The sequence below is a fragment of the Erpetoichthys calabaricus genome, chromosome 18 (genome assembly GCF_900747795.2).
Source record: "Erpetoichthys calabaricus chromosome 18, fErpCal1.3, whole genome shotgun sequence".
Taxonomy (NCBI): domain Eukaryota; kingdom Metazoa; phylum Chordata; class Cladistia; order Polypteriformes; family Polypteridae; genus Erpetoichthys; species Erpetoichthys calabaricus.
Window position 1 is genome coordinate 62,095,221 of NC_041411.2, and position 26,117 is coordinate 62,121,337.

Consider the following 26,117-nt stretch of genomic DNA (forward strand, 5'->3'; position numbering starts at 1 on the left):
ACCCATACAATCCGATTGTGACACAGACTACGAATACAATGAATATATATATATATATATATATATATATATATATATATATATGGTTGAAATAGTTTACTGTCAAATAATGCAAAGAGTACGCGACACGTGTTTTGCCCTAATTCTTGGCTCATCAGGCGTACACACTCACTGCACTCCCTTACAGGAATCGAACCTCGGACGTCAGCGCTAGAGGCGAAGCCCGTAACGTTGCGCAACGGCGTGTGATTCATTCATTTCACAGCATGTAGATCGGGGTAATTACATTCATGGCATTCGTAGTCTGAATCACAATCTGATTGTATGGGTGGTTACCTACCAGGTAACGCTTGTGGTTGGTCAGCAAGTAGGCTAACATCCGCCACGTGCCCTCTTTCAGTTGCGAGAAGCAGATCATAGAATGGTTGAAATAGTTTACTGTCTGGTAGGTAACCACCCATACAATCAGATTGTGATTCAGACTACGAATGCTGTGAATGCAATTACCCCGATCTACATGCTGTCAAATGAACGAACCACACGCCATGGTGCAACGTTAGGGGCTTCGCCTCTAGCGCTGACGTCCGAGGTTCGATTCCCGTAAGTGAGTGCAGTGAGTGTGTACGCCTGATGAGCCCAGAGTTAGGGCGAAACACGGATCGCGTACTATTTGCATTATTTGACAGTAAACTATTTCAACCATTCTATGATCTGCTTCTCGCAACTGAAAGAGGGCACGTGGCAGATGTTAGCTGACTTGCTGACCAACCACAAGCGTTACCTGGTAGGTAACCACCCATACAATCAGACTGTGATTCAGACTATGAATGCCGTGAATATATATATATATATATATATATATATATATATATATATATATATCATAGAAGACAGGGAACTGTCAAACATATAACACAGAAGAGGCTAGAATTCTAATTTATAAACACATTTACAATACCAAGGCTTTAAGGGGGATGTCCAATGATGTGTATAGTTGTGTGCTGGTCCTACTGGGTTGAAATGGAGGACTCTTCTTTTGTCGCAGTGCACTTTGGTTTTTGCTACATGGTCCTTTATCCATAGGGTAATGCTGCCTTCCTCAGCTCGCTGTTGGGCACTTTGCTGTGTCCTGTCCAACTTCATTGGGAAAAGTGTTACTCTTTTCTGGCACAGGAGTGCAGGTACTGAAGTTCCCCTCTTGATGTAATAATGGCTGCTTCTCAGTCTTCTCAGACTGGGCTCGGTCACTGACACAACAATTGGCTTGGCAGAACGGATCTTAAGAGTTTGTTCAGGGTATCCTGCTTCAAGTCTCAATGGAGATGAGCTTCCAGTCCAATAAGGGTTTGCAAGCTTTTTGTTCCACCAAGAATGAGTAAGTTTTTTCTCACCAAAAGAGAGTGGCTTGTCAAGCATTTAGCTTTCCCAAAGAGGCAGAAGCATGGGAAGATCATCCATCAGGACATTCTAGGTGTACACCCATGGCATAGTAATAGCAAGGGCCCTTTTTACTAAATCCATACTCCCTTCCACTTAACCTCAACCCCCCATACCCCCCTCCACCCAATGAACTGATCCACTGTCCATGTGTGTAAAATCACTGAGGCTCAATGAAACGATCAAGTGTATGCGTGCTGAAATCAGCAAGAGGGAACCCACCCCTTCGCTTGATAAAATGATTTAGTCTCCTCACGGGTGTTTGCACACTGCATTGCTAAAAGTATGTTCACTCTGGAATGCAGGTGGGATACAGTTGGATTTCTGCATCCCTATTAAAGCTGCTATCTTAATAGGCCTACAGTGCCACTAAAAGCCAGGCAAAATGGGCAATGTCCACTTTGTCCTATACCTCCTGCCTTGCTTTTTGATTACTGTTAACAAATTGTAAACTTAAATAATAAAACAATGTTTACCTTCCACTTTGCCATACCTGCTTTTTCTCAGTTCGCCCTGATCTGCGCATCCAGCAAGATACTGTATGTTCAGCTAGCCTAGTTGTGGACACAGAGTGCCCAAGTATTATTGTGGCCACTAAAAAACAGGTGATGATTGATGAATGAGAATTCTTAGTCTATATGCAAGCTAGGCTCTGAACACCACAAGGGCCAAAACAAAAATGTGTAACTAGAACTCAAAGGGCAAGGCAAAATCAAAAGTCAGATCTGACATGGGTCATAACTAGAGCACAAAATCCTCCTGCCATGGCCTACTTGGAATAACGCTAAATATTACTATGATGGTCAAGTGCTTTTGCATCCACTGAGGGATAACACATAGTGTAACTTCCATTATGTCATCGTTGTGATGGTTGAGGTCATGTGACCTTCAAAATGGCCTCACAAAAATAAAGAAAACTAATCTTAATACATAATCCGCCTGCCTCCTCACTCACTCACTCACTCACTCACTCACATCCATCCGAAGCCGAATGCACAATCGCCTTCTGCGCACGTCCGAAGCCGAATGCGCAGTTGCCTTCTGTGCAGCTGCCCGAAAAACCTTACGAGACCGACATCCAACTACAACATCACGGCAGGCGGGGGATTTACGGCCGCAAAAATTCAAAGAGAAAGGCAACTTCGATTAAAGCTCGAGGCCTAATTACGCATTCTGATTCAATTCCGCATTCATTCAATACACCTATATCAGGTTTGTGGTGTTGATACTTATTACTATTCCATATTGTACTGGAACACTCATCATTCAATATTATACTATAGGCCTGGAAAATTCATCAACTAACAGTACAAGCCTGTACAGTAATGAGTAAAGCGGACTACAATCATAACAAAACAACTTTTTTGTTACTTATCATTTGTTCTTCATACACTGCTGACACAAACTCGTGCCCGTTTCATCTAACGTTGTCGAAATGGGCTCTTTGTCTAGTATTTTAATAAATATCAACGTTTAAAGGAATACTCCACTCAAAAATGATGTTTTATTTATAAGTAACTTACCCCGTGTACTTTGTAGTGGAAAATTTTTAATCTCATGTTTTTATGCATAATGGAGAAAAAGAAGTTTATCACAAAGCAAAACTCAATGGTGACCAGTGCTGTACAACAGCAAGCAATATGAAAAACGTCCATGGAAAAAATCTTCTCATCTTGTATAATCACCATATCAGTTATCCAGGTGTATGCTCAAAAAGTGCAAATGGAATGCTTTCTTTGCTAAAATACTGTTAAATAACTACTTCCACAATTATCAGTGCATACATAAACAGGAAATCCAAAAGACTCAAAGAAAGGATGTTTAAAATTGAAGACAGAACTCTTGACTAATGAATGATGGGGAGAGGCTGGTCTTCAAGTCAGAAGTCAGTCCCATGAGGCTTTGCCTTTCCTGTTTTTGTATGCACAGATAATTACAGAAGTAGCTACTTAGCAATATTTTAGCAAAAAAAGCATTCATGTTGTACGTTTGAAGCAAAGGGCTGGCTAATAGACATGTGGATTATGTGACATGAGGTCAGATTTTGTTTCCTTTCTCCCCATGGACATTTTTCACATCATTTGCCATTGTACAGCACTGGCCACTACTGAGTTCTGTTATGGAATAAACTCCTTTTTCTACATTCTGTATGAAAATATGAGATCAGAATTTCTTCTCAGCCACCACTACAAAGTACATGGGTATAAGTAACATATAAAAAATAATTTTTAGGTGAAATATTCATTTAAATATAAAACATGAAAGTAATGGAAGAAATGGATTTCTCAAGTGTCAAAATGCCAGGACAGACAATAATACACGTATGACTAGCACTCACTAATAATACACAGCCATGCTCAGAGGTGTGGTGTGTTACATTGCAGAAACCCAATGCTGGAGTTCTGTGTTGCATGATCTCCGAATCTGTGGGCAAATTTGGTCAGCGTTCACCTGACATCTGGCAGTGAAGCAGGGTTAATTAATGGCTTTGCTGTGCCTTACCTTAGACAGCACAAAGCGGTCATTACACGGGTGCCGGGGCTCCAGAGTCTTATACTTCATGGTGTGGAAGAAAACTACAGACATGATCTCTGCCATACTGCAGCATGAAGTTGGGTGGCTGTGAGGAAAGAGGCAAAAAAAATGCATTAGAGTTGTGAGCAGTAATCTCGTCGCCCACCTCACTTCAGCCAGGGAGCTGCATGTCTGCTAAAACAGACTGAAGTAAATACTATTAGTAGTAGTAGGTGTAGTATTGTCACTTGTACAGGGTACAGTAAAATTCTTACTTGTATGTCTGACCAACAGGCAAAATACCCTTTGGCACCATGAAAAATAAGAATGTAATCTTGTCTACCAGTGCCAACTGTGGACTGTCCTAGTGCAGCCTCTTGGGCATTTTCAAACTGTGACTTCAAACAATCACACAGACCTCCACGCTACAAATATCCCTTCTTCAGTCAGCTATCTGTGTTGATATAGTACACTAGGACCCCAACATATCCTTGAGGGCCCAGCTCTTATAGAAACACAAGACTAGGAGCCAAACCCATCCACCCTAATGACTGAAATACACTATCCTAAAATGGCTGTTGCCACCCCCACCACAGTTATGTTATTTAAGCCCAGCATGCACTGAAGGAGTCTCCATTCACAGGGATCTTTGGACCCTGTGATTTTATTCTTGGACCTCTCAGGACTAAAATGCAACCTGAGTGAGGGAAACTGTTGGAATGAAAATTCAGAGCACAATCAAGCCTCTTTCTCCATGCTGATTAGAATTCACTTCTTCAGAGGCAATCCACGTATCGCGTATCTCTTTGGTCATGCACATTAGACTTCTCGCTCTTAGTCACACAAGTCACTAAATAAGATTCACATATCACTGGTTAGCGGGTTAGGGGGCACGCAGCATGCTTTTTTTTTTTTACAGATATCTTTGTCCTCCTCCTGCTTCTCCTTTTCCTTTTTCCCGCATGAATATTTATACACCTGCAAGAAGACATCAGTTAGGAAAACATTAACAGCAGCCAGAGAGAAGAAAGTACATCTTCTGAGGAACACAGTTCTCCACATCACACCCATAGTAAGTCGTTCCCATAGAAAAGCACCATATAAACATTTAGTTTAGGCAAAGTACAACCACAGGGAGAAGCTGAAGTGATGGGCACTAAGCATCCAGAACTCAAAGTGCAGGAAGATTGAAAGTCAGGCAAAGGGAACTATGTAAGTCCCATGAAGTATAAAACCCAAAGTGGAACTGGGAATTTGACTTTGGACATCCGGACTGGAGTATTGAAAAACATAAGGAAATGTTAACAGACAAAGAAAAAAGCAGCATTTAAAGTACATAGTCACACTTTGTACCTCTGTACACTCTCAGTCGTGACTCCTCTTACTGGGAAACTCCTGCATCTTTCACTTGCCTTCATCTCTTAGAGGTTCATGGGAGTTTTAGTAATTACCACAAATGACCTGCACCCAGCTTAGCAATAGCGCCCCCTAGTAGCTCTTAGAAACACAGCACACTTGATCTCTGGCATCCAGGAATAAACAGAGTAAAATAAACAGTGCTAAATTCACATATTTCATTTTATTTTACAATTCAAGATTTGGTGTTAGTTTAAACATTTGTGTGTTATTTTAGTATCATATAATACATTCCTACAATTTCCAAATTGTCCCTCCTTTATTTGTCTATGAAGAAAAGAATGCAAGAATTCGGCTGACTGTCTATATGAGGGTGCAGCACAATGGTCAGCAGTACGGACTCCCAGCTCCAGGTGACTTGAGTGCGACTCTGAGCCTACTCAATGTCTATCCAGAGTTTGCACCTTCTGCCCACTTTCATGAGGGTTTCGCTGCATTATGCTGTATTCTATCCACCTCCCAAAGGAGTGTGATGAGCTGTTGCTCCCTCTACAGTGGGTTCCAGCCTTGTGTCTGATGCTGCCAGGATGGTCTCCTGTTCCCAGTGACCCTCTACTGGAATAATATGCACGTCTGGGAATAATAACAGTGCCGCACTTCATCCTTCCAATGCTGATTTTGTAATTGCTCACTGTTCTTTGATTATGTAAGATATTAGGTTTCATTCTTTTAAATAAAATTACAAACTAATTATTAGTTTCAAAAATTAAACTTTATTTACTCGTTCCCTGAACAGTACAGTATAACAATTCCAAATGGCCTGAGCTACAATTAAATAATTTTTACAAAGTGCATTACTTCAATACACATCCACCCTGGCACATACCGGGTCAATTTTTAATAACTAATTTAAACGGTCACTTTTGGGGTAGAAAAGAAGACCTCAGTACCCGGGTGAAAAAGTTTGTTCCTTGTCCAACCCTCTGAGTCGGCGCCCAGCATATAAATCTGAACAACTCCTGCAGACAAGTGTGGCCAAACGGAAATACTACAGTTAGTTCAACTCTTCCCAAACTCTTTTCGGTCGTTTAAAGCACTTATCTTACATTAATTAATTTTAGGATATTTCGGTAAATTCAATGTTGTTATGTACTGTATACAGGCGTGTACATGGAATGTGTACACAAAGTGCACGTGCAAAGTAGGTGTACAGTAGTGGTTTTCAGAGATTGTTCATCTGTGATTCAAAGGTGCAGCTATTTTTCACATAACTTACAAATACGGCATTCATCTTTACTATGGACACGTATTTTGGGCGACGTGTGCCTCTTCTCTCATCTGCAGATCAGTTTGTTAAACGATGAATTTGCAGGGTGTCACTTCTTCTTCGTTCTTTTCGGCGTCCGTTCACTTCTTCTTCTTTCGGCTGATCCCTTTAGGGGTCGCCACAGCGGGTCATCCTGTTCCATACCTTCCTGTCCTCTACATCTTGCTCTGTCACACCCATCACCTGCATGTCCTCTCTCACTGTATCTACAGGGTGGGCCATTTATATGGATACACCTTAATAATAACTATTATTGCATTTAACTCCCTTCTCCATCTCTTATTTATATAGATATTTACTTCTCCCCTTCTTTTGTCTAATGTTGCCTTATTAAAAAGCTTAAAGAAATTTTCCTTTAGCTAAGCTCTCCTTCTCAGGGGTGGGGTTTGATTTGTTTTCAAATTTGTTGGGTTATAAATTGATCTGTTTGTATGGAATGATTACAATGAAAATTAATAAAATAAAAAATATTAAAAATATATATAAATAATAAAATGGGAATGGTTGGTGATATTAACTTCCTGTTTGTGGCACATTAGTATATGTGAGGGGGGAAACTTTTCAAGATGGGTGGTGACCATGGTGGCCATTTTGAAGTCGGCCATTTTGGATCCAACTTTTGTTTTTTCAATAGGAAGAGGGTCATGTGACACATCAACCTTATTGAGAATTTCACAAGAAAAACAATGGTGTGCTTGGTTTTAACGTAACTTTATTCTTTCATGAGTTATTTACAAGTTTCTGACCACTTATAAAATGTGTTCAATGTGTCAGGTCCGAGCATTCCTAGATGAACAGTTTCCTGGAAAGTGGATTGGTCGTCGTGGGCCAGTTGAATGGCCCCCAAGGTCTCCCGATCTGACCCCCTTAGACTTTTATCTTTGGGGTCATCTGAAGGCAATTGTCTATGCTGTGAAGATACGAGATGTGCAGCACCTGAAACTACGGATACTGGAAGCTTGTGCTAGCATTTCTCCTGCGGTGTTGCTATCAGTGTGTGAAGAGTGGGAGAAGAGGGTTGCATTGACAATCCAACACAATGGGCAGCACATTGAACACATTTTATAAGTGGTCAGAAACTTGTAAATAACTCATGAAAGAATAAAGTTACGTTAAAACCAAGCACACCATTGTTTTTCTTGTGAAATTCCCAATAAGTTTGATGTGTCACATGACCCTCTTCCTATTGAAAAAACAAAAGTTGGATCCAAAATGGCCGACTTCAAAATGGCCACCATGGTCACCACCCATCTTGAAAAGTTTCCCCCCTCACATATACTAATGTGCCACAAACAGGAAGTTAATATCACCAACCATTCCCATTTTATTAAGGTGTATCCATATAAATGGCCCACCCTGTAGAAACCGTCTCTTAAACCCGTAACTGGGCGGTAACTGATTGACAAAGAATTTCACCATTCACTGTTTTAGGATGCACAGTAGGCGGGACTTTTCGCTACCAATAAAATGTTCATTTTTTTTTTCTACCGCAGAAACCTCTCGTAACTGACAGGCGAAGCTGTGACCCTGAAAATGATAATCACTTCTTAAATGACGTTTTTATGTGTAAATTAGCTGGAGGTATTACTGCCCGACTTTGTTATTGCACTGTTTTATGCATATAGTGCCACATGAATGTGTCATTATTTCTTCAGTGGGAGATGTGTGTAATGGAGCAATAAATGAAAACTGACCTTTTGACACAAAAGTAAATATCATAAATTAATCTACCAGATACTGCTGAGTTTTTTATATTTACTTTACTTAGGCTTTTCGTGTATTCGGTTACCTGTTGTGTACGTAACATATTTCACAAACAAATAAAATTGTAGCTTAAATGTTTTAAGTGGGTAGGGCTATCGAGTACTGCCTTAGTCTGGTTTAGATCATATATAACTGGAAGGAAATGCTTTGTCAGTTATTATGATTGTGCATCAAAAACACATGATATTCTATATAGTCTACCACAGGGATCAATTTTGGAACCATTATTATATTCACTTTACATACTTCCGTTAGGCCAGATAATTTCAAAATATAATAGAAATTACCATAGCTATGCTGATGACACACAGCTCTATTTATCCATTGTGCCTGATGACCCAGAGGTTCTAAACCTTTTAATCCACTGCCTTACTAGTATAACAGAATGGATGAGTATGAATTTCCTTAAACTAAGCAAGGAACAAACAGAATTGTTGGGTTATTGGCAGCAATAAACAAAATGAGAATCAGAAATAGAATTAATCATCTGGGCTGTGAATCAAACCAGAGGTCAAGAATTTAGGAGTTATTATTGCCTCTGACCTTCATTTCAGATTTCATATTAATAATATTACCAAGACTGTTTTCTTCTATCTAAGGAACATTGCAAGAGTGCGATCTCTTATAACATTTAAAGATGCTGAAAAATTAATACATGCGTTTATATTTAGCGGAATAAATTACTGCAATGTTCTCCTATCAGGACTAACCAAGAAGGAAATAAATCGGCTACAGCTTGTCCAGAATGCAGCAGCAAGCATTTTAACCAAAAGGAAAAAATATGTGCATACATCCTCAATATTAATATCTTTACACTGGCTGCCAGAGTCCTTTAGAATCTATTTTAAAATACTTCTACTTGTATATAAGGCTTTAAACAACCTTGCCCCTATCTACATCTTTAAATACCTGTTTCCTTATGTACCAAATTGTAATCTTAGATCTGCAAATTCTGGTTTACTCGTTATTGCAAGATCTAACCATAAAAGAACTGATGAGGCAACTTTCTGTCCTTATGGACCTAATATCTGGAATAATTTACCAACAAAAACATGCCAGGATAAATCTGTGGAACATTTCAAAAAACTTTGGAGGGTGGGCGACCAGCTGGCCTACAGTAGGTCATTCAGATAATTCTATGATGTAGAGACTGATTACCATCAGACCTAACTATATGATTTGCTCGCTTCTGTCTAGCCACTATAGACATCCAGGGGTTTATTTTTCTCCTATGGCCCATCGTAGGAGTTTTTTGTTTTCCTCTCCGCTTCATTCGGGTCCTAATCTGGGATCCTGAATTGATGTGTCATGTGGTGGGTGCGGCAATGCGCTGTATCAGTGCCTGCTGTTAACCTCTCTCTCTCCCTCTCTCCTCCATGTCATCTGGTCAACCAATCACATCCAGGAATCAAACAAAAAACTCCATCTACATCCTAATTCAACCGAAACAGCTATGGACTGTTTTATTTGCTTTTTTATCTTTTCTTTTATCTGGAGTATGTGAATTTCCCCTTGGGGATTAATAAAGTATCTATCTATCTATCTATCTATCTATCTATCTATCTATCTATCTATCTATCTATCTATCTATCTATCTATCTATCTATCTATGATAAGGGTGGTGGTTTGTTTTGCACTTTAGTGGTTACATTTTACTTAACAATACCTGGTTGATTTTGTATTTAGTATACTTACATTTATTAGAAATAATCATAGCATTAATTATAATAATCCAAGTGAATGTGGCTTATCTTTGTTTTTTGTTGATTAATCTAAGGAAAGCACGCTGAGTTGCATGTAAATGTATGATAAGGTGCTATATACTATATATATATATATATATATATATATATATATATATATATATATATATATATGGTTGAAATAGTTTACTGTCAAATAATGCAAAGAGTACGCGACACGTGTTTCGTCCTAATTCTGGGCTCATCAGGCGTACACACTCACTGCACTCCCTCTCGGGAATCGAACCTTGGACGTCAGTGCTAGAGGCGAAGCCCCTAACGTTGCGCCACGGCATGTGGTTCGTTCATTTGACAGCAAATATATATACAGTGGAACCTCGGTTTACGACCATAATTCGTTCCACAACTCTGGTCGTAAACCGAGTTGGTCGTGAACCGAAGCAATTTCTTCCATAGGATTGTATGTAAATACAATTAATCCGTTCCAGACCGTAGAAACTGTATGTAAATATATATATTTTTTAGTTTTTAAGCACAAATATAGTTAATTATACCATAGAATGCACAGCGTAATGGTAAACTAAATGTAAAAACATTGAATAACACTGAGAAAACCTTTAACAACAGAGAAAACTAACACTGCAATAGTTCGCGCTATAGTGCTAGGAACCGCTCTCGCTAAAAACACTTTTTTTAATGAGTTTTAAGCACAGGGAAAAAAAGGAACATTTGAAAAATTCGTAATTTAATAAACCACCAAGAAAAGTAACATTGCAACAATGCAGGCTACGAACCGATCACCGGAAACATAACTGAAAACAAAAACAAGCCTTCTCTAACTTATGCGTCCCTCAATCGCTGTGTGTGTGTGCGTGCGTCTCTCTTTTGCGAGCCTGGAGCGCTCCTGTGTGTGTGCGCGTCTCTCTCCTACCCCCCCCAGCCTGTGTGTGTGTGTGTGCGTCTCTCTTTTGCGAGCCTGGAGCGCCTGTGTGTATTGTCACGCTTGGGTCACAGATTTGCACAGAGACACAGGAGGTTGTAGAAAAAAAGGAACTTTATTCAAAGCACTGCAAACAAACATTTGTCTCTTTTCAACAGTTTAAACGTGCTCCATGACAAGTCAGAGATGACAGCTCCGCCAGGAGCACAGATTGTCTGAGAGAGAAAGAAGGAGAAGCAAGCAACCAATTTAACAAACTGAAAGAAGCCCGTGCAGGCTTTTTAAGAAGGCGGAGCACCGCATGAGAGGCATATTACGCGACAGAGCCGGCAAGAAGGGAAAGGAGGAATGTGAAGGTAGTCTGTCCATGTTTCTTAGGGGTTTTCCCAGGGGCGTCTGTATTCTCTGGGGGTGCGATCAGCTTTGCAGCTCACAGTGTGTCTGTCTAGAGCGCTCCTGTGTGTGTGCGCACACGCCTCTCTCGCGCGTGTTCCTGTGTGTGTGTGTGTGTACAGCCCTCTGTCTCTTGCGCTGCCTCTGTGTGTGTGTGTGTGTGCGTGTGCGCATGCGCGTGCTCTCTCTCGCTCGCTGCACAGGAAATGCACAGGGAGAGAATGAACATCAACAAACCGAAAGGGAACCTGGCTTGTTCGTAAACCGAGTGTTTGGTCGTGAACCGAGGCAAAAGTTTGGCGAACTTTTTGGTCGTAAACCGAGTTTTACGTATACCGAGACGTTCGTAAACTGAGGTTCCACTGTATATATATATATATATATATATATATATATATATATATATATATATATATATATATATATACAGTGGAACCTCTAGATACGAGTTTAATTCGTTCCAGGACTGAGCTTGTATAGCGAATTTCTCGTATCTAGAACAAACTTCCCCATTGAAAATAATGGAAATCCAGTTAATCCGTTCTGCACCCCAAATATATTAACATAAAAATCAATTTTCCTAACAAATAACACTGATAAATTATATATACTGTAGTCTACCTTTAATAAATAACACTGGTAAATAATATAACTGATTATTAAAAGAATCAAAACAGGTGTCCAAAGTGCAGTAGAGCATTCAATAAATCTTTAAATAAATAATCCTTAAAACAGTTGTGAAGTGGAGGTTTAAAATACACAAGAATAACAATCCTTTAACACGAGGTTAAAACGTCAAAAGGATGCCGTCTTTAAAAAACAGATGACAATCGCCGGTGCTTCTTCTCTGTTAGCGTCTCACCTGCGGGCTCTGCAACAGGTGAGACACTCTTAATGCAGCTGACCTTCTCTACACCGTCCTGCTTCAGCTGTTTGGCTCGCCTGTTCAGCTACACGCGAGCCTGCACTCGCCTGCCTGCCTGCCTGCTCTCTCTCTCTCTTTTCTTTTACTTTTTCTCCCCCTTAACCGGCTCGCGCTTCTCTATATATGCGGGGAGGACATGGCAGCTGCAGCCCATCAGCCACAGGAACAATCATGGATGTGGGCAGTTTCCCACCTGTGCACTTAAGTGAGAAACGCAGACACCGCAGATCGCGGCTCGCAACTGCTACCACGCCCCCTTGCTAAGCCGCGAGCTATACCCACAGCCTGGCTCGTGGCTCGTTACGCGAGCCAATGCTCGTATTTAGAGCTGAATTTTTCACTCATACTTTCCTCGTATTTTGAATTTCTCGTATACAGAGGTGCTCGTATCTCGAGGTTCCACTGTATATATATATATATATATATATATATATAAAGTAATTATTATTACTAATATACAGATTACACAAAAAGTGCAATCATCCAAATAAAAAGGTGAATGTCTTCAATATTCTTAACTGTTTGTGCAGTCATCTAAGCATGGATTAATGAACTCCTTCAAGTTAAAACAAAATAAATATGGTTAGGCTAACAACCATAAAAAAGTGAAAACAAATGAGTGGATATGTTTGAATTTAGTTCTATCAACAATTGTACTGTATGCTGATGTAAAGCTGTCTGTATGTGTCAGATGAACACTCTTTGATTGAATGGAAATGTGTGGCCTAACTGATACAATTCATTAATTTATTTTTTGAGCACGTGCTGTCACTGCCTAAGTCTTCCCAGGAGGCTTTGTCAGTCTTTGTGTTGAAATGGCACCCTTTTCTCCTTTGTATCTTAAATTGGCAATATTGTTGTTTTATTATCCAGCTCTTCTGTATGCACGGCATGGATGGTAAAGCTCCTGTGCTATCCTCTACTTCTACAGGTATGTATACTCAAAAAAATTATTCTTGGGGTATGTTGCTGTTACACAGCTAATTTAAATTGACTTTGCTGAAAATTGGCACATTTTAAGACTTTACATATCTGTTTCAAAAAGAGCTGAATCATATTTTTTGTGGTGTGACATGCACAAGTATAATTTATGCAAAAATGAGTTAAAGTAATGGATTTCATTACTTTAAACACCAGCATCAATCCCACAAATAATTTCCATTGCCCAATTACCTTATGTTGACTTTGGCCCATTTTAACATGTTTTTAACTTTTAAGCATATTGTTTGGAAAAATGTGTTGTTACACAGCATCGTTAATTTGATTCAAATGGAAATGAACGAGTTTGTAATCTCTACAAATCTGTTCCAAATAAGACTGAACTGACATAATTTTATCATATTTTTATTTTGATTTGATATACTTTATTAATCCCCTAGATGTCATAGTGACTCTGTTCATTTATGTTCAAGCAAATTACATCAGTTTCATAGCCATATCATCATTATTTGCACTACAACGTCACACAGCAAAGTTGCCATGGGACAGGTTCCCCCAATCAGGTGATTTTTTTTAACATTTTCCAATTGGGAAATGAGAGCTTGGGGATTTTGGATATTTTGTAGATTGTGCAGTTTTTCAGTTATTTTTTATTTTTTGGCAAAAATGATGAATTTACGTAAGGGAACCACCTTCCTTTGTAAAAATATTAGAAAGAGTTTTGGGGACTTCTACTTATTTGTGCCTGTCAATCAAAGATCAAGGCTTTGTACATAAAAAATGCCTTTCTAACTGATAAATATTTGTACAGTTACGAAAATGGCTTTAGGCTTGTATGTGCTCAATAATCTGTCAAATCAATTACACACGGTACATTGCAAAAGCATGCGTGCATTCTCCATGTGAAGATGTGAACATAATTACACTTTTGGATGTCATTTGTTATTTTGCTGTTAGGCCTCTGGTTGGCTTTTCTGGATTGAGAGAATTGCTATATGGATGGAGACTGGTTCAACAAAGAAAACAATAGGCCTAACAATGATGTGACTGGGTGGTTTTTACTTTGTGACTGGCTAATGCACACAACATATTTGGTTAAAATTAGAGCAAATTTGTTCAATTGAATGGAAAAAGGTAATATAATTTGACGAACTAAATCAAACAACTTAGTTTTTTCAATAAAAACTTGCTGTAATAACAAAATATTAGAGTATTAGATCTCCACATCTGCTAAATATTAATACTACCTAATTCGATTAAATAGAAAAAGGTATAATAATTTTACTAAGTAGATCCAATTAGGTTTTTTCAGTGTTTATTCTGAGTTTTTTTCTTTTAGTGCTTGATAATATCTATGTATTACACTTTTTATTTATCTTCTATTGCACTTTATCTTGTTGCTTTGAAGGGTATACTTAGATGCTCTATAAAGTGTCTTGTGATGATTAAGATTTATTTTTGTTTACAAGGACAAAATATGAATAAAAATAAGATTTCTTCTGTGTCAGCTAGAAAAATAAAGAATTTTTTCAGATAGAGAAAATATTAGGTGTGTATAAGACATATTCCTAATTGAATAAAAACTCCATATTTTAATCAGATCTGCTTGAAAATGGCAGGTAAAGTTCAGTTTTGTTTGAATATTTTAGGATGATATTGTCAGAAGTACCTCAAAGACCCTGTCCATTACCTCGTGAATGTCCCTGAACATTCTTTCACTCTTTCACACCATTTCTATTGCTTTTATGTTACTGGCTCTGCTGCTGTGGACCTGCACACGAATTGCTTAACAGGCACGACCTACAGTGTTGCAAAAGTTTAAAGAAACACAGTACACCATTAAGCAATAACACAATAGACAAATAACAAGCACCTCCACGCTATTTAAAAACTCTTTTCTTGTTCTCATCAGCTTTGTTTCCACCTTTATTTATTACAGGTATTTATTTTGTATTTTCTCCTTGAAGTTCACACTAAAATGTGTTGTGTGTTTTCTTTTTGTGTCTTTTTTTTTTAGAGAAGGTATAGGAGTCATCTTTACTTGTGAACAATAAATGCCCACCCTCAATCATTTACTCGCTTCTGCTTGCTGAATCGCACCCACTGCACAATGGCATCGTGTCCTCAAGTGTCCCCCTCCAGGTACCAGCAGGCCGCCACTGCAAAGCTGTCAGAAATTTGAGTCTAATTGTGCCAGGCAGACAGGGTGACACGCAACAGCACCCAAGTGTAAAACTGGCCGCCCTGCGACTTTTACAAGTTAACGCTGTCGGCCATTTCAGTGTCTTACTGCACGTTCATCTATAAGCTATACAAAATCCGAAAAGCTAGGAAATAAGAGATAGTTGGCTTTGAATTTTTACAAACTTCCCCATGCCGTCTGCAGTGTGTAGAATTTGATCGCATGCCAACATTGTGCTTTCGCAACGCCAGGCTCAATCAATCGCTACAGATAATCCTTCCTGTTCATTGGAAATGGTGAAACGGACTTGAGCGCCTTTTGGTCATCTTTCTACTGCTTTTCTAGCAGGTCACTTTTATTTCGAGTAGTGTTTCAGCCACAGATGATCAGGGGGAATAGCATCTGACCCGGATATGTCCGTCCAGGCCAAGTGACATTTCCAGTAGTGTACGGTCACAACGCAGTCCTTAAAGCACTGAATCGCAGCAGCACGCACGTGTGCACAGCGCGGTTCTACGACAAGCCCCATCGCGCGAACTGTTTGATAGATCTCCGCTCGGTTTAAGGACACAGCAATGAGCGTCTAGTGCAAGACGGTATGCGCCGATCCAGTCGCTAATTCTGAGCAGGAAATCTCAAAGCAAACATCTAGTGGACAATCAGATGGAGGCTGATGCTGTCACCGTAAAACATAAACTAGCTGGGTTTTTTTCCCCAAGCACGAAAAAGACGATGTGCTGTCACATAACACATGGCAGAGCGAACAGAAATGTTCCGGAAATTATTAAGACCTCTTCCCAGGTTGAGAAGCGCGTGACGTGCCATGGTACATATTCTAACGCATTTCACTCTAAAATGTCTGAGCTATAGATAATTAAGCTAGCGCAATGATACAGGAGGCAGCATATCGATGCTCCTCGGGTGCCCAAACGATGCCAGTCTTGTGTCCCGCCTCCCGTTCTTAGTGTCCCCCCAGTGCCGCCCTCTTACCCCGAGCCCGCTGCCGTGGTTGCTTTGATGGAATTGATGCGCAGACGGGTGGCGATGTCTTTCAGCGTCTGCAGAGTCTGCTGATCGGGCTTGTGATAATGCTCCATGATTGAAGAAGAAACTATGCAGACGTCTAAGCAAAAAGGAAGCAACCAGTAAGCCGGGGCAGGTGCCTGCGAAATGCGAGCTGTCAGAGTCGCTGGCACAGACGGTCTAGAACGAATGGAAAATCCCTCTGACACGCGCACATATAGGCGCAGTCAGCTCGCCCGAGACCTCCCACCGGACGGCTCACTGCCTGATCCCGGTAGGGTGGGACTCAAAATGACGAGTGGGCGGACTCGAAGCCAACCTGTCGCCATGAGGACGGAATTTGGCGTCTTTGACTCTGGGTACACTAGGATTTGGCGGGCAAGGAGAACTGGCAAATGTGAAAACAATTAAAGTCAATGCTAGTTAGTTAAAAGAAGACGCCGTAATGCATACAGCTGTATTTTATCGTTTTCTCAAACCCTAAATGTAATTATTCTGCTTTTATAAAATTGGCAATGAAACGAGTGGTACTTAGTATAATGAGATAAAAGTAGTAAGCAGTTAGCCTGGCTTTTGGGACGTGACTTCGAATGGATGCCATTATGGCTAAATGTTTATCTTAAAAAGCCGTTTGTTTACTATTCAAAATAATAACAGGGACCTAGATTAATACCTGAAGTTCAGCTTTTAAATTTGGGGTTGCATTACAATACGTTGAGCCTCTCATTTTTCATCCAAACTGTTCCAGGGTTCCTCAATCGTCCCCTTAGGCCAGAAGTACTAACTCTGTGCACATATGACCGTGGAGAATGCCAATTTTTAGGGTGGCGTGTTTAATCTTACAAACGGGGACTCTAATGACGTGCTTCTCGCTCCACTGCACCACAGGCATTAATTACTTGGCTAAACCAGAGATTCCGCCCTGTGAAGCACGCAAGGACTAACGAGGTAGAACTCGCTTCTTCCTGAAAGGTCTGTGACGTTTTGTGGGAGGAGCATTCACAAATTTCTTTGAATAATTCTCTAATCTACCAATCATTGTCGGCAAGACTGTCATTCGAGGAGAAACGGCAGAGTTTTAATCCCGCCCCTGGTAAGTGATTGGATTCTTAGAACACGATTGACGAGTGATACTTCCACTTGGCCGACCCCTCCGGGCTTACTTGCATTTTGGATTGGAATTTGAGGTCCCAACGGAGAGTTTTAAATGTTGGAAAATAGAACAGCTGTTCGGACCAGGCCGAAACTCGCGCGTGTGTCTGCAGCTGCTTTCTATGTAGCCATCCATTTACCAAAACCTATTGTAGCAAGCATCGGACACAGTGCGTTATAACCACTGGACTAGGCGTCAGTCTATCGGAAGAATACACACACACACAAAAAGCTCCAATTTAGCATCGCCAGTCCACCACTATGGAGGACTATTTCGGACAAAATTAAATAAATAAATAAATGCGCAAATAAATTAAAGTTCTGTGAAATGTGAGCATAAATAAATAAATGTATCATGAAATGAAGCCTTAATAAATAAATGTGCCATGAAATGAGAGCATAAATAAATAAATGTGTAACGAAATATGTTTTTTGTTGCTTATTTATTTATTTCATTTTGTCCGTAACATTCCTCCAAACCATCATGAAATACGACTTGAAATAAAACTGTCACTTTCACTCGTCAAAGTTGAGAGGGTGGGCTCTAACACACCCTCTAGTTATTGATTTGTTGAGTGTTACCTTCAGCCTAGAGTAATCGAACTATGAGCCATATGATTCTCAAGGTACCAAAGCGCATGCTTAAAGTTGTGCTTGTGAGTGTCCATGGCGAATATGACTGCTACAAAAAGTTGCCCAGAGTTGCTACGTGAAGCGGCAGTTTTAATTCAGGAAGCTCTAACCTCTTCATCCCCTCAGGAATCAGCACATGAGGTTTCAGCTGTAAGTGCCCCACTTGATAGCCGAAGACCTACCCCCACTTTGTCGAGTACTCACTCTACTCCTGTTCAAGATATACTACTGTATTTTAGGTGGCTGTGCTAATAGCGCTGTAAATTTGCAATAGTTATTTGTCTGCAAAATACAAACCTGCCTACAAGTAAACAGAAAGACCTGACGGTAGCCACATCACAAACGAAATATCAGTTGCTAAATACTGAAGAGCTATTAAATCTAACAGAAATATTTTGTGAATGTCGCACAATAGTTGAGTTGGAGCCATCATTTTATAAACATACTCGCCTCTTTATATTCACTTTGTTACAATGAGTATAATTGAACAGTGGTTATCTTAAAATGCAGTTTTCACCTACTGTCAAGTGATTTTGGTAGACTGAGAATGCAGAAATTATCCATCCATCCATCCATTTTCTAACCCGCTGAATCCGAACACAGGGTCACGGGGGTCTGCTGGAGCCAATCCCAGCCAACACAGGGCACAAGGCAGGAAACAATCCCGGGCAGGGTGCCAACCCACCGCAGAATGCAGAAATTAATTTGATGCAAAGGATGTGGAGGAAACAAAACAGGTTTATGTGCATTTTTAGGATAATAAACTTTAATATGAACAGTTGTTTTTCTTCTCACTTAACGGTATGTTATACACATATATTGTTGCAAGTGTTTGTTTTAGTACATTCAGTAACCCACAGCAGAAAGACTGTGGAAACAATTTTGAGTTAATTTTTCATGCTATTAAATAGCTTTCCGTTACTAATTTCCTATGTTGTTATGCATGTATTTTTCCTTGATTTCTCAATATGTGACTGTATTTCATTTTTTACTTTTTTCTTAATTATTTTTCTATGTTTACCAATATGTTCTATTTTCTTATATCACATTGTTTATATTTTTCATGTAATTGTGTTTTTAATTTTTTATTCTATGTAATTGTTAGTCTACTACCTTTGCCTTTTTCTGCTTTTTCTACCACTTTTTATATATAAAAATTTGATTCATTTTCATTTCAGTTTGTATTCTTCATACAATTGGTTTCTGGGGTTTTTTTTGTTGTTGTTTTACCTGTTTTTTCCCCCCTTTTCGTAATTAAACAACACGTTTCTTTGTTTTTCACCACCCCCCATAATTACTGTTTAAAGTAGGTTTTAAACATTTATTTATACTCTGTCTCTCTCTTTCTCTAAGACCTGTGGTTCCTTGCAGTTTAGTGAGCATATTTTTTATACAGTGTTTCCTGGTATCCTGATTCAGTTTTACCCTTCTGTAGTTATTTGTAGTATGTTGCTACTTCTAGCTTTCCTAAACAATCCTCAAAACATGGTGCCCACATTCCAGAAAGGATGATTCTCCTCTACATTTAACTGGGCTTTCAGTGTTGCAGTGAAAGAAATACAGTGATGAGCACATTTATTGAACACATTCAATTTTATCTTGTTAAAAACTATATTGCTGCATGTCAAAAATTAAATGTGTTGCTTCTTTTATTTAACAGCAGAGGTAGCACGGCTATTTGCCCCGTATGGGGGCTCAAACAACCCAAGGAGGCAATTTAGGTCTACTAGAAGGATGCCTTCTCCAAGCATAGTACATCACATAATGTACACACATAATTTCTGTTGTCTAAGTGACCAGACTTCTACCAAAATACCAAGTGTGTTTGTCAAAGCAAGCCTTGCTGCCTCTGGACTTGGAGAAAAGAGGATCTCCTTCACAGGTATGTAATATTATTAGACCACAAATAAGTAGCCCAGTTAACATAATGTAAAGTATGGAAGGAGAGAAATAATTTTGGTTTTGCAGAATAATGTCAGCAGTGTGAAAAGATCATAAATGTGAAATTACATGGTTAAGTAAAATGTGTGATATTTAATTCAAACTGGAACGTCAGTCTTCTTGCATTCTTCCATTTCTCTGCAACAATTCTCTCTCTGAAATATGTGATATCTTCGGCAGAATCCATTTCATCGGCAGTAGTAAGCATTTTTCTAATTAATTCTTGTGCTATCTCGTTTACTTCCATCTCACACACAGCCATGTTGAATTAGGCATAGCCAATCTACAGAAGTCGATTAACCAATCAATAACTAGAGGGTGTGTTAGAGCCCACCCTCTCAACTTTGACGAGTGAAAGTGACAGTTTTATTTCAAGTCGTATTTCATGATGGTTTGGAGGAATGTTACGGACAAAATGAAATAAATAAATAAGCAACAAAAAACATATTTCGTGACACATTTATTTATTTATGCTCTCATTTCATGGCAAATTTATTTATTAAGGCTTCATTTCATGATACATTTATTTATTTATGCTCACATTTCACAGAACTTTAATTTATTTGCGCATTTATTTATTTATTTAATTTTGACCGAAATAGTCCTCCATACACCAAACCTGCAGGTCTTCGGACACAAAGCAAGGTCACATGGGGAGAAATTGCATACTCCACACATTTAGCACCCAGCACTTGAACCGCAAGGAAACAGCACTGGCACTGCACCACTATTGAACAAACGATGCCAGCCAGTTATGGAACAACGTCACACAGACACAAAATATTAAAAAGCATGATACAAACCCCACAAATCCATACATATCAGGTTTATCTGTTCATGAAATGTGTTTAATTATTGTCGAGCCATCCATTTGCACATGTAGCTAAGCCAAGCTGAGTTAATGGGTGCAATGCAGGAGCCAAAACACAAGCAGGTTAACTTACAACTCTCCTGAGCACTCACTCACTTCATATGTCCAGTCCATCCATTATCCAACCCGCTGAATCCCAACACAGGGTCACGAGGGTCTGCTGGAGCCAATCCCAGCCAACACAGGGTGCAAGGCAGGAACAAACCCTGGGCCGGGCGCCAGCCCACCGCAGGGCACACACACACCAAGCACACGCTAGGGACAATCGGCAATGCACCTAACCTGCATGTCTTTGGACTGTGGGAGGAAACCGGAGCACACGGAGGAAACCCACGCAGACACGGGGAGAACATGCAAACTCCACACAGGGAGGACCCAGAAAACGAACCTAGGTCTCCTTACTGTGAGGCAGCAGCGCTACCACTGTGCCACACTTCATATGTACACAATGTAATTCAAGATCACAGGGTGCCACACAACCGGAGCCTATCTGCTTGGCAAAGAGTGCAAGCAGGAATCTGTCTCTGGGTGGGACACTGGCCAAATGAGTAGGAAATTTGTATTAGTTAGATGTAGATGTACTAAAACACATCCAGTAGACACCTAAAATCTTTTCAATCAGTTCCTTCTAAGGATGTCATTTTTAGTCATTAAAATTAATATGTTTTAATTTACTTGAAGTTTTAATTCACTCTGTCATTATGAAGAATAAAATATCCATTCATTCTTCAGTCAGACTGCATTTTAAATTCTTATCATCTTCTCACAATGGTGTAGCTACACTAGTGTGGCACTGATTCACTGCTAACCAACCTGGGACTACCATAAAGCAAAAGCATTTAACAGTAATAATATTTCTCTATAGACCTCTTTTCATTACTTATAAGAGCCTTACCTAGTGTATCTGACAGCTAAAGGCACCTCTTACAAGGTACAAGCATGCCATACCAGTGAGTAAAAGATGCATGACTGAGGTGCTTTTTAACCAGTGCCCACGGCTGTACTATAAGCAGATACCAGCAGGTGGCAAGCAGCAGCATCAACCTCGACCATAGACGTGGAGCACAAGAAAGTGGTCTCTTTGGCTACTAGTTGACTTTTAGAAAGCATACAGAGGGGCAGTGGCCTTCTGATGTACCACAGAGAACAGAGCAAATCAGCTCACATTTGCAAATGGAAAAAGTGTGGCCACCTGAAGTATAAAAGATTCTGAGTCAAAATACAAGCCTCAGACATGGAGACATGGATTAATGCAAAGGGGACGACAGAGTTGGAAAAAGGACTTATGATTTGCTATGTGGAACATAAGAGCTTTAAATGGAAAGGAGATCACGCCTGGGGAGGAAATGATAAAATAGTATTGGTAATGTCAAAAGTCTACACACCCTTGTTAATGCTAAAGCTAAAATCAAAATCAATCGGGTTATATTTTAAAGAACCTTTTAAACAACAATATTTATTCTTAGAAAAAAGTTAAACATAATAAAAGTGTGAAAACAAGAAGAAAAAAACTGGAGAACAAGAAATGGATAAGGGATTCACTTTGAAGTATTCAGGTGCACCAGAGGGAAGAAGTGCAAATGAAGCACTGAGAGCCACTGTATCTTCAGAGGCTAAATACAAAGTGTTGGGATATGGAGCAGTGAGCCCCAGAACCTTAGTGGTAGATATGAATTTAGAAAATGATTTAACTGTGTGGGCGGCACGGTGGCGCAGTGGGTAGCGCTGCTGCCTTGCAGTTGGGAGACCTGGGGACCCGGGTTTGCTTCCTGGGTCCTCCCTGCGTGGAGTTTGCATGTTGTCTGCGTGGGTTTCCTCCGGGTGCTCCGGTTTCCTCCCACAGTCCAAAGACATGTAGGTTAAGTGGATTGGCGATTCTAAATTGGCCCTAGTGTGTGCTTGGTTTGTGTGTGTCCTGCGGTGGGTTGGCACCCTGCCCGGGATTGGTTCCTGCCTTGTGCCCTGTGTTGGCTGGGATTGGCTCCAGCAGACCCCCTGTGACCCTGTGTTGGGATTCAGCGGGTTCGAAAATGGATGGATGGATTTAACTGTTTTGCAAGTGCACACCCCAACAGAGGATCCTGATCTACTAGAAAAAGAGACCTTCTGTGTGGATTTTGAGATATTCGTGATGTTCTCTGGAAACAGAAATATAAGTATTATGATCATGGAAGACCATGACTTTAAATGGTAAATATACTGTAGAGAAGACTCAAAATACAAATGGACAGGATTCATACATTAACATTTGAATCTAAAGGATGAAACATAAGAAACATAAGAGATGGAATTATCTAAGCAGAAAGTGTATGATAAGCAGCATGAGATGTAAAAGTAATATGAGGGGTAAAATTGTCAAATAATCATACATTTCTGTTTTTTATATATAGGAACAAGAGAAAGAAAGAGAACATAAGATAGAACAGACATAGCAGAATGGTGTGACATGGACTAGAGAAATGAATATCAAGACAGACCAGCAGAGACTAAACAAATGTAAAAGGGTAGTAGTAGAAGGAGGCAGGATGAAGAGAAAGAGTAGAAGCAGAGATTAATAAAGAGGATATGGCAAGGCTATTAATAATATGAAGATTGTAGAGGGTGGCAAAAAGGACAGTAGTGGAAACAATTACTCTTCTTTGAGGAAGTGCATGCAGGGTTCTCAATGTCTCCCACTCCACTGGTAACGTTCATGACATCATTATATAAAAAGGGGAACAGGAATGAATGAGGAAACTACAGATCTGCATTCCTATCATCAGTTGGTTTACAAAGTGTATCACAAAATGGTCATTGAAGATACCCTGGAACAAGAACAAGCAGTCTTTAGACTAAGGGGACCTGTGCTGGACTATATATTTAGTCTCAAGACTGAATTAGAAAAGGCATTGGATAGAGAAAAAATGCTGTTCCTAGCCTTTATAGACCTTACATTTGCCTTTGATATGGTACCAAGAACAGAGTTCTGGAATGCTCTAGTGCGTACATGGGTACTGAAGAATTTATTAGTTGCAGTCTAGGACTTCTACAAGAGAGAACAACGAATTGTGGGGCTCATTAGAGACATTTCCAACCCCTTCAAATGGTTAAAGAAGTCAAGTAAAGGGAAGGCTTGAGACCACTGCTATTTATTGCTTTCATGGATGAAATGCATAAAACTGTGAAAGGCAAGCTTCAGGAACATAAACTGGAAAGTGGTGGAAGAGGCTCATCTACATGAAGGCTCTGTTCTTTGCAGATGGCATAGTCTTGATGGCAGAAAAATCAAAATAATTGGAGGAATGTGTCCTGGTGTGTAAACAGAAGCTGGAAAGGGCAGGGATAATAATGCTGGTAAAAGTAAGGGTCTCCTGGTATCCAAGGGAGAAAGAGAATTAAAGGAGGTAAGGGTGCAGTGTGGAGACAGGGAGTGGGAGCAGGTGACTATATTTAAATAAATATGCATGGCAGCATAGACCAGGAAATTACAAATAGGATCACTATAAATTATTTGGTGGTAGGAAAAAGAAGTCCCTACAGGCCACCATTGCTGTATATTTCAGAATGATGGATAGGGATGTTTGCAGGATTACATCGATCAAAATGTAGTATTTGAAGAATGTAATTGGAAAGATGAGGAGAAACAGAAGATGAAGCGAGAAGATAAAATCCTAAATGGAAGAAGTTCTGTTAGTGAACACTGTCAAGGAAGATGGGTTGGACATATAATAAGGATGCAAGAGGACAGACTTGAAGAGTGGGTGATGAAAGCAAGGTCATAAGAGCACAGGGGACATGTAGAGAGTACCACCAACTAGGATAACATGATGGAATTGGGAAGGGAAGATAATAAGACTATGATAGGGATGGAGAGGAAGATGTGGCAAGATATAGGCTGATTCTCAATCATATCCATATCTGAAAGATTAAAGCGTTGGAGAAAGAAGAAGAAGGAGATTTTAATAGGTAAATTTTTCACTTTACATACAACAGTGTTCAAATTTAAGTTTAGAAATTCTTACTTACAAGTCTGACCAAGATGTAACAGATTGCTATTCCCTGGTGCCATAAGCAGCAACTATTGCTTATCAAATGTGAACTTTGGCTTGAATCTTCCAGAGTCTTTTTTTTTTTCATTCTAAACATTTTATTGAATTTATTAAAATCAAATAACATTCCATAAGCAAGTCTAATTTGACCAGACTAGGTTTGAATCAAATCAACCCCCACCCATGAGAGAATGAGCTAGGACAACAGAGTAAAACTTTAATAGTAGGAAAAATAAGTAAGTAAATAAATAAATAGAATAAAAAAAGTGAAGAGAATCCGCTTCCTCAATTTAAATGCTTATTCTAAAATGTTATTGATTAGATTCTACAAGGTTTGAAAAAAGTTTTGCACAGATCCTCTAAGTGAGAATTTGATTTTTTTCAGTTTCAGATAATATATAACATCAGTTACCCACTGACTTAAAAGAGGTGAGTTAGGATTCTTCCAGTTGAGCAGGATAAGTCTACATGCCAATAGTGTAGTAAAGGCAATTACAACTTGTTTGTCTTTCTCCACTTGAAACCCATCTGGAAGTACACCAAACACAGCTGTTAGTGAATTGGGAGGAATTGTGACTCCGAGGCTGTCTGAAAGGCATTTAAAGATTTTGGTCCAAAATGATGTTAATTTGGTGCATGTCCAAAACATATGGTTCAATGAGGCTGGAGCTTGATTGCAACTTTACAGGTTGGATCTTGTCCTGGAAACATTTTGGACACTTTGAAATGAGGCAGATGTGCTCGATAGATGATTTTAAGTTGAATAATTGTATGCTTTGCGCATATGAAGCTCGAGTGAATTCTGTGCATGGCTGCCTTCCACTCCTTTTCTGAAATGTTGAATAAGAGATCCTTTTCCCACTGTACTCTGGGATCTTTGAAATGGAGGGACTTTAAAAAGTTTTTATATATTACAGAAATGCTGTCTGAGTCCTCGAGACTGATCAATATTTTTCTGGAATAGAAGTAGGTGGGATGTGAGGAAAATT

General features: G+C 39.6%; 1 protein-coding gene across 1 annotated transcript in view; it reads right to left on the reverse strand.

Moving 5' to 3' along the window:
* Positions 1-16,765, reverse strand: part of tkta (transketolase a) — a 41,566-nt gene extending 24,801 nt beyond the window's left edge. The window contains exons 1-2 of the mRNA XM_028825069.2: positions 16,471-16,765; positions 3,940-4,057 (exon numbers count right to left, since the gene is read on the reverse strand). Coding sequence (XP_028680902.1) covers positions 3,940-4,057; positions 16,471-16,577 — 225 coding nt within the window. The 5' untranslated portion in view covers positions 16,578-16,765. The remainder of the gene's footprint in view (positions 1-3,939; positions 4,058-16,470) is intronic.
* Positions 16,766-26,117: the final 9,352 nt, after the last annotated feature.